The sequence below is a fragment of the Ursus maritimus genome, unplaced genomic scaffold, assembly GCF_017311325.1.
Source record: "Ursus maritimus isolate PB19 unplaced genomic scaffold, ASM1731132v1 scaffold_29, whole genome shotgun sequence".
Taxonomy (NCBI): domain Eukaryota; kingdom Metazoa; phylum Chordata; class Mammalia; order Carnivora; family Ursidae; genus Ursus; species Ursus maritimus.
The window spans coordinates 12426043-12439166 of record NW_024425452.1 but is presented as its reverse complement, the minus strand read 5'-3'; the positions used below and the strand labels follow the sequence as shown (position 1 = coordinate 12439166).

At 36.3% G+C, this 13124-nt stretch overlaps 1 protein-coding gene across 1 annotated transcript in view; it reads right to left on the bottom strand.

The window, feature by feature from the left end:
* Nucleotides 1–13124, bottom strand: part of LOC103663989 (muscular LMNA interacting protein) — a 134944-nt gene that overhangs the window by 51948 nt on the left and 69872 nt on the right. Inside the window, 1 exon segment of the mRNA XM_040643588.1 lies at nt 9242–9286. Coding sequence (XP_040499522.1) covers nt 9242–9286 — 45 coding nt within the window.

Sequence of the window (13124 nt, the reverse complement as noted above, 5' to 3'; positions counted from 1 at the left end):
GTGGCAGTATGCAGAAAGATGAAAGCAGAGAGGCGCAATCTGACCCAGAGCACTTGATATTCTAAGAGAATCCCTCTGCCAGAGCAATGTGACTACCTGGCCCTTGTATTGCTGATGATTTGGGTTATCCTCACCTGGAGACTTCCACTTGGATCTTCTTTCTTGGGAGAGACCCAGCAAAGAGGCTCTTCTGGGTATTCAGTATCAGAATCAGTTACTGATGTTGTATATTCATTTTTGTGCCAGCCTTTATGCTCCTTAGTTCCTATGAATTTCCTGAATTTATTGGTTGTCCGATAATTTGACAATAATTCTGTCCCTATTTCCTCTGCTCTACTGGATATCCCACATGCTCTTTTCTTGGACTTTGTCCCTAGGCTTGGTCTACTTGAAGTCTCTGAGTCTTCCTCATTCTGGTTTGCCTAGGTGGCCTTGGTACAGCTGCCCCGATTCTTACACTCTATTTATCACCTCTTCCTTCAGTCCTATTTTTTCTCCCTCACCTTCTCTTGTTGTCACTCAGTGGTATTTTATAGACATGGAAGCCAACTCTAAGCAAAAGAAGACTAGGCATAGTTTGCCTTTGACATTGTTCATATTTCCCATTCTGTGAACTTTAACCATAACCTCCACACCTAACTATCTCTCAGCATTTAGTCAGTATGGTCAAATTGGAAATCAAACACTGGTGGTCCAATTCTGAACCTCATGCACGCTCCATAAACCATGGTACAGGAACAAATCATGTTCATGGCAGCCTCTGCACCTTGCTCATATCATTTCACATGCTTTGAAATCAACTTCAAAATCCTTGAAGACTCATTGCAGATAATGACACCATCATTCTCCCATAGATCCAGATTATATATCTATATGTGATCAGGCTCTATTTTCAATATTTTATATAGATTATCTCATAAATTCCCTATAAATAACCCTATGAGAGGCTTAGAGAGAATAAGTCACATGCCAAAGTCATGCATTAATATGTGAAGAAAGCAACATGTAAATCCAGTTCTGCTCTAATCATCAAGCCCATGATTTTAATTACTCCTATGCCTACTGCAGAGACAGAGAAACAGTATAGATAGAAATTTAAAATAATTTTAAATACCCACCTCTAAAATTTCCTCCATCCAATCAATAACAAAGTCCTATTTTTATATTTTTTATTATTTTTAAATTCATTGCTTCTGTTTTATTTCTACTGCCCATTGCCACATCCTTGATGTTGGCCATTGTTACTTCATTCCATATCATTGTACCTTTTTTTTTCACTAGTCTTACTAAATCCAGTTTTTCCTTCCTTAAGCATGCCATCAATGTTCCTACGAAAAGAGCACTCCTAAAACACTGTAGGACATGATGTTTTCCTATTCGATATACACACCCATACATCTTCCTTTCACCTACACACAAACACATACTCACCCTACCTCGTAAAGGACTCTGTGGTTTGCATGCCTGAGACATCAAAATTTGTACTGATGTCTCTCTCCGGACTTGGTTAAAAATACAGTCACAAAAAACAGCATGATGTTGCTGGGAGGAGAGCATCAAGTATACAGATTTTAATTTTTGCAATAGTGTTAATAGACTATAAGACTTTGAAAAAAGTTGTTCAACCTGTCTGGATGCTCTGCTAAAGGATTATAATTGTCCATGTTTAGGTCCTTTAATAAAGAGTAATGGCACATTTTATAATTTACATTCCTATCCTCTCAGGTATCTTACCACATAGAGTTTTTACATAAATTTTGTTTCTACATATTCAAATCCATCACCCAAACAAAGGTCCCAAGGTGCCTTGTAGATCATCTATAAAATAGCCCAAGTAAAGCAACTGGTGCTGTTGCTGGTACACGCAAGGCTCTTCTGGAATATTAGTTAACTTCCTCTCTGCTCTTCCTAATACCCGTTACTAATGTCAAATGGCTATGTAATCTACATTTGTTGAAGACTAAATAGCAACACAGAGTAAACTAATGGATCTATCCAAATAAGATGTCTTTTAGCACCTTGCCACTCAGAATGGGCTGTGTAAACCAGCACCATCAGCGTCACTTGAGAACCTGCTAGAAGTGCCAGATCTCAGGCCCTACCCCAGACCTACTAAGTCATAACCCGAGTTTTAACAAAACCCCTAGGTGATTTATGTGCACTGAACTAGAACTCATTCCATTTAAATGCTGTGCCACCCACCTAAAGATAAATCTTCCTTGGCCTGCCATGTTAGAGACATCTGTTCAACCTTGAGCTTCTGCCTCCAAACTAAAAGAGAGGCTTTAGAAGAGACTGTCTTTTACTGGTTTCTAAACTACACTGCATCCTTGCACACCTGATATCTTCAAACTTCAAGTAGACTTTTGTTCTCTAACTCTCTCAAGTCTAATTGGCTAAGTTTGTGTCCAAACAAAAACAAAGGAATTAGATGAATCAAGTTAGAAGAGTCTGTTAAAGTGAGCTCCTATGAGATTGTCATTGCAGCAACTAAACTAGCCCAAACTGGCTCTTCTTTCACTTTTATCTGCTATAGAATCCATAGATCCAGCTAGGCTCATGACTAATACGCACAAATGTTATTCTTATGATGCCAGGAAAAGCAACTCCATAATTTTTACCAGCCTAAATGGAGAAATAAAAACAGGCATTGACTCCCACGGTTAACACAAAAAAGCACAGATAGAATAACAAAAAGTTTCTCTAAATGGCAAATTTCTATTCATCATGATGAGCCTGCTAAGAACTGATCCACACTGGATGTAAGACATCTTTGAAGTGCCCCAAAGACAAAACAACCATTGTTCTAGATCTCTGAAGCACAAGTCTATCAGATGCTCTCTGGAGCCATTTTGTTAACTGGACCTAGCTTATGTCAGGAGCTATACTGTCTATAACCCTTGTTCTCAGGGGCCTGACAATTTAGTTGAGTAAACCACACAACAATCACACTAGGAGTCAAATCATGTCACTTGACTCCTCTCAGAGCTCTCTACTGCCTCACTTTCTCACTTAGAGTGAAAGCCAAAACCTTTGCCATGCTTCTAAGGTAATGCCTAACGAATGCTATCTGACCTAATCTTTCCAATGCCCAACCAGCCTCTCCCTTCCCAGTCTTAGCTGCTGTTACTGTCCCTCTCACCCCTCACTCTCTCCACCCTAGCGCAGACACTATGATGCTTTCTCCCCTGGGAGTTTGCACTTGGGCTCTTCACTTTTTCCAGAACTCTTTTCTCCCTGGAATGTTGACGTTCCCTTGCCTCCCTTTTTTTTCCCCCATGGAACTTATCATAATCTGACATTGGTTTATGTGTTTGTTGTTTTTCTTTCTCCACTAGAATGTAAGCTTTGTGAGGCCAGAGATGATTGCTTCATTCACTATTGTATCTCCAACACCTAGAATTGTGCCTGGAACCTAGAAGGTGCTAAGTAAATAACTGAAGAATGAATAAATTAATTGACAGGCAGAAGCAGCCCAGGACGCTGGCTATTATCCAATATGGAGGCCTCAAGGGGTGTTGCTTGCCAGCTTAGGGTCTCCCATTATTTTTTTCTGGGTTTACTTTTTTATTCGAGTATAACCCAGGAAGAGAGAACTCTTCAGGATAGAAGATCCATATGGTCTTTCACCAAGAGAGGACCAGAAGAAGGAAAGTAGGTTGGTGAGTTCCACGCTCAGAGGTAAGAGTAGAGGCCAAAGTTCCCATCTCTGACAGATATAAGAAGTCAAAGCCGGAGATCAGTTCTTTAGGGACTTACAAGATTTTAAACTTCTCCATTAAAAAAAAAAAAATTGTTGTTGTTCCCCTTGTTTGCTTATGGTAATAAGCAATTAAAATTTTAATACCAAAAGACAATGATGTCATCTTTTTTGAAGAATTTGAGAGTCGGGTGGAACTAAGGAGATCACATTTAAAACTACTGCTAATCTTAAGGAGAAAAAGTCCAAGAGTATATGGAGTCCCTGGAGGCTGGTGGCAGGTTTTAATGGCCCACACGGGGCACAGGTCTGAGGCTGCTATTAATTTGTGTTTATAATTCAACAAGTATACACTTATGCTTGAACATTGCTACTCAGGGGCACTGTAAAAATAAACATTGCTTCTGTCCTTTGGAACTTACTATCATAATTCTATGACAACAAGCTGGTACTGCCTCTGGCTAGAGACCAAAGTTGAAAATTAACTGCCAGCACTGACCTGGAGAATCCATTATTAATATCTTAAAATAATGGCTTCTGAGAGCAACCTCATTCTCAAATTAGTAACTGCAACTAGTGGACTGTTTTTAATTGCCTTGGATGACAGTCATACGCTCTGCAGTGTTGTGATGAGGGAAGAAAAGAAATAAAGAACAAGGACTCAGCGTTCATGGATTTATTTTTATCTTTTTGAACAAATAAAACATATAATAAAAAAGCAAGAAAGTAATAAAACATAGGATATAGAAAACTCGGTGAGCTTGGCTAGGAGCTCTACTAATTTGATGGCTCCAAAGAGCTCGTGAAAGTACCACTGTGTTTCTTTTACCCAGTTGCTTCAGTTTCATCTTTAGTCCCCAGTGTTTTATGTATATACATATATATTTTAGAATTTCTGTGGCAACAAGCTCATAGAAACTCAAAAACATTCTACCAGTCAAGACTGTTGACCAAAGCAGTATGCTGTAAATTATTCAGCTGACTCACTCATTCAATTAATTAACCTTTATTAGCTTTCATTCTTTTTCAACAAACAATATTATATGCTTGAAGCAAATATGTAAGCATTTTTACCCTTAAAGAAAAATCTCAGATTTCAAAACAGAGCAAAGTTGCCAAGATTGAGGGGGAAAAAACAGATTTTTATACCACCCATTAGCTATGGAACTGCTATAATATGCATGACAGAACTTTTTAAAGGAAAAACAACATTAAATGAATGTGAAAGGGAAAAAAAACTTTCCTTTTTCCTATTTTTGCAGTTATAAAGTATTGATACTAAATGATCTACACTACCCAGGAAAGTACCTACCTGATATGCTTTTAAAAAAATTATAGTTATTATGAGAGTTGTATAAAAATAAACATATATGTAGGATTTCAATTATTATAAACCACATCTCATTGCTCAAGAACTATTTGGTGGAATGTGTACAACACAGATTGACTGGATTGAAATATTTCAATGGTTGAAGAAAAGACAATAGCGTGACTCAAACCTTAGGAGGCATAGATGATGAATGCCATAGCACTTAAGTATGTTGTGTCAAGGAAAACTGATCAAGGACAAACTGCCTTTAAGCCTGAAGAAGACGTCAGTTCTACATAAAAGCTTTCAGGCCTGCATTTTCTGAACAACAGTGACCTCAAGGCCCTCAGAAAGATGACTCATACTCCACTAAAGCAGGACACATCAGCTGGCATTCAGAACGGGGAACAAAGTATCTGAAAGCTTACCCACTCTTCTTTATAGTGTTCCTGTAAACAACATTTCGCTTTTACCTGGATATAGCCATGTGGCTTATTTTTTTAATCTATTGTTTTGTCCTCTCCAGATTCAGTATTCCATCTCCCACAACAATGAACATTTCGTAATGGCATCAAACGTTAAATGCAAAAGCCAAATGTCTTCTCAACAAGGCTCCCCCACCTACCACAAGGAAGACCAGTGCTTATCCATCTTGTTGAACCTATTTTCTCATCCAGAGAAGAGACCCCACCAGCCTCTGTTAACATTAGGATGATTCCACTCAGGAATTAGGAAAGCTTTGTGAAGGTGCAACCTATATCCTAGATCCCTCCTCTCCTTTTGCTCCCCTTGTTATGCTAGGAGTAGTACTATTCAAAGGTGTGAAATCTCCAAACCCAAATTCACCCTGCCTAGTCTCTTCCTCTTTCATAATTGGTCACATCTTTGCAGGCTATGGGAAAATACTAGCACAGGGCCCACACAGGAAGTGCCCAGTGAAGGTCATACTTCCATAGAGGCCAAATTTCCCAACTCCTTCATCAGCCTTTTCTTATTCTATTTTAATTCTCTTAAGCCCATAATGATTTTATTTTTCTTGAGAGTCACACAGAACAAAAATGACCACAAATGCTGTGGTGTTAGGCGATCTGTTTAAACTGTGAGCCTCTGTTTCTTTATCTGAAAAAATATTATCTCAGAGATAATATGTCAGAGGTCATGTGTGCAATGACAACACCTCTCCCACGTACAAGGCTATATTGGCAACTTTGCATCCTATGATACATGAGCCTTGCAAAACCCCTTGTAAGTCGACAGAGTAATTATTCCAACCTCCCATTTTATGGATGAGTATTTCCAAAACCCTCACAAAACTCTTGTAGTGCTAAGAGAAGCTGAAGCACAGATTGGCAAACTGGTTTCACATGGATACCCAGATTATTCTATTATCCTGAGCCCAATACTAAATAGTTTGACTTCCAGAGTAAATGATGGAAATAGCTTAAGAACAAGGGGCATGGTCATATTTCTTTTGTTCTTTCCAATGTTGAACTGGCACAGTTGCAATGTTAACAAGCAAATAGGTTAGCCAAGTTGAAAAGAAAAAATATGAAAAGATTATATATCCTTAAAAAGCCAAATCTCAAAAGCAAAATGGTTTCTATATTAAGCTTGTGCTACTACAGTGATCTATCATATATTTTCACTTCAACCAATTTATTACATTTCTCCCCTAAAATAGGACTAAAATAATTTTAACTAACTGCTTATTTTACACAAAACAGAATGTTTACCTCTATAATTTAACTATAATCTATCATATGTTCCCAATAATTTTTTATGTGCTACACACACATACACACTATTTAACAAAAAACAACATGCAACATCAGGATTACCTGTTACATGGCATCTATATGTGTGTATGTTATAAACATGTGCACATACATATATATACATACTTTCATTTTTCAAAGGCATTCTCACTCAAATTATTCAGAACTTAATCCTGAAGAGAGTTTCAGATGACAAATATTGGAAATTCATTCATAGAAATGAAGTTATAATTTCATTCATATACTATATTACTTAAGAGCAAAACTATCATACATCCTTAAAGAAGCAAATGTCATACAGTCGTCCTTGACTACAATTATTTCTATTCTATTCCATTCCCCAGTAATGAAATATGGGGTTAATGCCATGAAATAGAGGTCAAAGTGATTAAATTGAATAATTATATCAATCCAGATGTTCTTTTTTTGTGTGATAAGCTTGCTTGATAATAATCCCTTCACAAACCAACCTATATCTCATGGGAATTTGGGGATTAAAGCTTAATTTAAAACTTGGTTAAGATATTCCTTGAACTCTTTAGAGAAAAAGTCTAAAGCAAATGCAAAGAAATTATCATTAAAGTCAGTCAAAGCAATGCTTTGCATTTTTTTCTCCCTAAAGAACACAAACTTAGAATTCACAGAATTATTTTATTAGGCAAGAAAAGGTTTGTTTATTTATTACATTTACAATGAGTTGTTTTTAATGTCTCTTTTTATGAAATCATTATATATATTTGCCTTTAAAACTGTTTCTTAAGATATTAAGACAAGAACTGGCAATATATATATGTATATATGTGCATATACATAGATGTGTCACTAATTGCTCTCAAGAAACAAGTATGTCATTATTTTAAATATTAAAATAGGTGTAGTAATATTTCCATATCTAAACTGGGAAACCATTCAACCTTATTGTTATTGCAATGCCTGTTTCCATGGCAACTTCTTCCCATCACTCTGTTAGTCATCATAAACTCCCAGTGCTAGAAGGGCTTGGAAAGTATGTAATAGAATGTTCTCATTGCTCATTTAGGAAACTGAGGATCAAACTTTCAGATTTGTGACTTCTCCACTGTCAGCCCAGTAGCTAGTGTCACAGCAGGAATAAAAGATGGTTCTTCTGGCCCCCATTCTAACATTCTTTCATCTATACTATACTGACAGCCACTATTCTAAACTAACAAACACTAAAATCACACACACACACACACATACACGCAAACACATCCCGTATATATACCATATGTATAAACACCAACAAACTCAAGCAGTTTGCTAAAATCAGGCTATTTCAAGAGTCAAACTATGCTTTTTAGGGTTTTTTGGCATTACAAATAAAAATATTTTTATTTTTGGTAATGACAAGATGACTTGTTGGCTATGGACGCCAAAACAATTGCTTAAAAAGGGGAAAAAAATCAGTACTAAACAGTGATTTTGTCTTCTTAACATCTCAAACTGCTTTACTACAAATTTTTCTAATCGTACTGAAGGTGACTATTGTTCAGGAATTTACAATTATAAACAATGAAAATTAAAAGATACAGAGAAAATCTTTAGTAATATGTATGCAACTTATTTCACGGTTTCAATTTGCCAACCACCATAAGAATAGAAAATACAAAACACTATAAGAAAAAATAATTCTATGTAATCAAATTTTCATCTATAAATAACAGATTCTAGAGTCTACATCTGTGCTAACACAGTAGCCAGTAGTCCCTTGCCAAGCTGATGAAATGTGGTTACTCTGAATCAAGATGTGTTGTAAATGGAAAATACAGTGCAGAGTTCAAAGACTCAGCCCCAAAAAGGAATGTAAAATATCTCAAGTTTATACTGATTATATGTTTGAAAGAGTATTTACATATCATTACATAAAATATATCTTTGAAATTAATATGGCTTGTGTTTGGTTTTTGATTTTTTGGGTTTTTTACTTTTTAAGGTGGCTACTAGGAAATTTTATATCACATATGTGACTTGCATTTATGGTTCACCTTATATTTCTACTGCTCATTACTGATCTAGACCATTCACATGCTAACCCTCCTGTCTGAAGGTTGCTCTTTTCTTAAAATCCAGAACCTGCCCTACATTATCAAATGTGACCTGTCCTCAAATGCTTTTTGCGTCTATCCCATCAGGAACTGAGCAGTCTCCGTCTCTGAATTGCAATAGCATCTTGCTTCTGACCCCATCCATATTATTCTAGACCCACTACTAAGATTCAAGTTCCTATGAAATAGGGTCTATGAACGGTTTTTTATATGTTTGCAAGCTGCAAAACCACCACCACACAGCTTCAGTAAAGCACCAGTAACTTTTGTTAGACAAATAAGCAAATATAGGTAGTACATTTATTCTCAGATCACTTTCCCTCCGACAAAGCTGTCTTAAGAGATCAGAATTTTCTAAAGTAGGCCCACGACTTAATAAGAGTATACGTACCAGCTGACTGTCAGATATTGTAGAGGATGGTGAGGACAGGTTTGCCTGCAAAATTAGAAACATGATGTTTATTTAGTGAAATTCATAATTTAATAAAATATCTATATTTTTAAGTTTTTTGAAGTTCTTTTATTATTAAAGAATACATGTCCACTGTAGAATTTTGAAAAGTATAAGGTAAAAGGGAGAATATCATTATGCCATCAAAAAATGATTTGAACATACTTGGTACATTGCCTTATGATATTTTTCCTATGTATTTTTATAAACCACACCTAATAGTGACTACGATGTTTTATGTGTTGCTTTTCCTTAACATCTTAACATAAGCACTATCACAAGACATCAAAAATTCTTCAAGAAGACATAATATTTCAGTCTCTGTATCTACTCCACATTTTACCTAAACATAACAGCATTGTTGGATATTTAAATTTGTTTATGGCAAACTGACACAAAAAAACAGATTTTTTTCCTTAAAATATCTTTATATATGAAGGAAAGCATAACAAAATTTTCATGATTTTGGAACAAAAACAAATCAATTAAGGTGGAGGCTAATATCATTTCTTCTTCCTTGGTTCCTGAAATTCACTCCTTCCATCTGGATTAGTTTCCTACTTACTAAAGTAAATGCAGTGGTAGTTCTCTCACACCCTGCTCTCTTGGACTTTGTCTGAAAATGTTTTCATTTTGTTCTCATTCTTGAATGAGAATTCAACTGGACATACAATTCTAGGTTCATGGTTATTATCTCTCAGCATTTTGAAGACACTGTCGCACTAGCTCTGGCTTCTGTCACTGCTGTCAGTCTAAATGTCCTAACTTGGTGGATCGTCTGTCTTCACATTTGGTTAGTGTTTAATACTTTCCTCCATGGGGCACCCGGGTGGCTCAGTCGGTTAAGCGTCTGACTCTTAATTTTGGCTCAGGTCATGATCTCAAGGTCTTGAGATTGAGCCCTGCAACAGGCTTTGCACTCAGAGTGGATTCTCCTTGTCCCTCTCCCTCTGCTCCTCCCCCAACTCAAATACTCTCTCTACCTCTGAAATAAATAAATAAAATCTTAAAAAAAAACAACCCAAAACTCTTCTCCATGACATTCTGTGATTTCACTATGATGTATCTGAGGGTGAATTTCTTTTTATGTATCTTTTTTGAGATTTGGTATGGTCCTTCATTCTGAGTATGCATATCTTTCTTCAATTCTGGAAAATCTTCCATGAATACCTCTTCAAATATTGCCTTTCTCACATATGTCTCATCTCCTCTTAGGAAGCTTCTATTAAATATATATTTAGTCTTCTCAAGCCATCCCCAATTTCCATCAGTTTCCTTTCATATTTTTTATCCCTTTAGGCTGCATTCTGAATGGTTTCCACGTAAAAACTTGACAGTTAACTAATTTTTCTTCAATTGTATATCAATACCTTCAACATGACAATTGAATTTTATGTTTTAAGGACTTTATTTTAACTTCTAGAAGTTCTACTTGGTTCTTTTTCAAATGTCTCTTATAATATCTATAACTCCTTTTAACTATTTTAACATTTTTAACATATCTATACATTCACTTCAAATTTTCCTAAATTCCTTATTGCTTAATTTCCCATTTCTTGTATCAGCTGACTCTCCCTCATCCCTCTCCTCCATGATGTTCTTTAATCATTTTTATGGTTATTGATTTTTTATTTTGAGCTCATCTTCAGTCAGCATAACCTTGCTTGTAATTTCTATATGTGTCTGAGAAGCCTTGGGCTAGGAAAGCATGCCTACAGTACATTTGACATTTGTCCTTGTGGGAATCCTAGGAGTTTCATGGGCTTCCATTTTATTTCATCACCTTAATATTCCTCAACTTAAAAAGTGGTAAATCCCCACATCTTCAGGTTCCAGAGGTTTAGAATCCACTTTCTCATGGGTGGCTCTTTCACCAACCAAAAGTGTAGGGTGAGATGGTAGAAGGATTTTACCCTTTTTCTATTCCATGCTTCATGGCCAGTGTGGCCTTCTGGGCTCCTGCATGGACACACAGGATTCACTTACAAGTTTTAGACTTACTAAATAGTGAAAGCTAAAATCTGAGCTCCTGGCTCCTGGCACATAGGTTCTGATGTGCCCATGTTCCACCAAAGCTTTAGCTTCTCCTTAACACTCCCACTTGGAACTCCCATTCCATTCCTGGCAGTCACAAGTCTCTCCTTTACTTCACATTGGGTTACCTAAACATTTTTAATAACTGTGTTTTATCAGGCTTTCTGCATTTAAATGGGAAGCTGAGCTTCCACATCAACTCCACCTTCAACTTTGATGGGAAGCGGTCAAAACACAAACACTTAATTATAAATAGACTTGGCTGACATATGATAAAATTGTGTTCCTAAAACATTTGTATTCTTTTTGAAATTACATGTTTTCAAGGCTTATTATAGGTGTGTCAATATTCTTTTACTTTCTGAGATATGAATGATAACTGGAAACTGAGAGCTTAGTGGTTCTTATGGTATTGCCAAGTATATAGAAGCATGAATCACCAAACATGAGGACGAGGCACCTGCGGTCCTTCTCACACTGTGCCCAGTATTGTTTGTTTTCTGCTCTTTGACTCAGGCCTTTCTTCACAAGGACTATCACTGCTTGCTGCCATTCATGGTTGCTCTACGGCAGCAGGGTGTCTTGGCTAAGTGCTCCCCGTGTCTAATTGCTGGGGCCAGGTTAGTGGTTAGCATGCACCAAGGTTTATGGCTATTCTGTGCTGCAGAAAATTGCATTCTTTCAGGACGTCCATCACAATCAGTCCACCCAGAGTTTTGTTTTTAAGCTCCTAATGTGAGTAATAATCATGTCCTCTAAAGTCTTCCTTTTTTCCCTTTAGTTAATTTTTCGTTATTGCAATAGTGAATGCAATACTCCCTCTGAGTCCCCTAAGTTAAATTAATAGCTTCTATGACATATGCTGAATTAAATGTGAGTATCTTGACTGAAATTTTCATCTCAATAGGGTTACACATTAAAAACAAAGAATCTGTACAATTTAACTACAACACTAATGTTTATTAGTATGTTGTGCTAAATAATAAACTATTAGAGGGGGAAAAAAGATTAAATGTTCAAGAAAAGTATTAATTAAATGAGGGCAAAAAACCCAAATATCTTTGTACCAGTCTCCATAAGTCCCCAAGATTCCTTCACTGGGAATTATAACATTATAATAAGATACTTTAGACATCCCAATTCCATTTTTATTTTATCTTATACAATGGATTTCATATCACTTTTTTGAGAAACTATTCCCAGATAAAGGACAGCATTAAATGTGAATCTCAGGGTGGCGTAAATATTTATAAAGCCACTGCAGATCTTTTACCAAAGAAAAAGAATATTGGCTTATGTGTATTATGAATATAACCAGATTCTTTAAACCAACCCAATCACGTCAAGCTCTTTGAGAAGTCTCACTTTGCTTGCCTAATACAGGGTAGCAGGGTTTATTAAATGCTATAGCTATAAATATGTTATTAATTTTGTAGCAATATTTTCCTAAATGTGAGGAAAGATTGTTTGGTGAATTGAGATTGGAGCAGCAAAAGGTGGGAGAAAGCTACTCTATCTGAACCACTGCTTGTCAGTTAGTGAAGGAAGGTAGAGAAGCACTTTGACGTTCCTAAGACTAAACTTGAAATTGGATTTGAATAACACTAAAGATTTTAGTCATTCGTGTCTATCCACATTAATACTAACTGTGAGGAACAGCAATACAGAGGAGTATAAGAATGGCTGTTGTGTGAAACTAAATCCTATACTCTTTTCTAAGGCATTTAACATCATTTCAATCACAAAAGAAAGGAAAGGAACATGTAAGAAAGGAGGACCCGTGTTAATC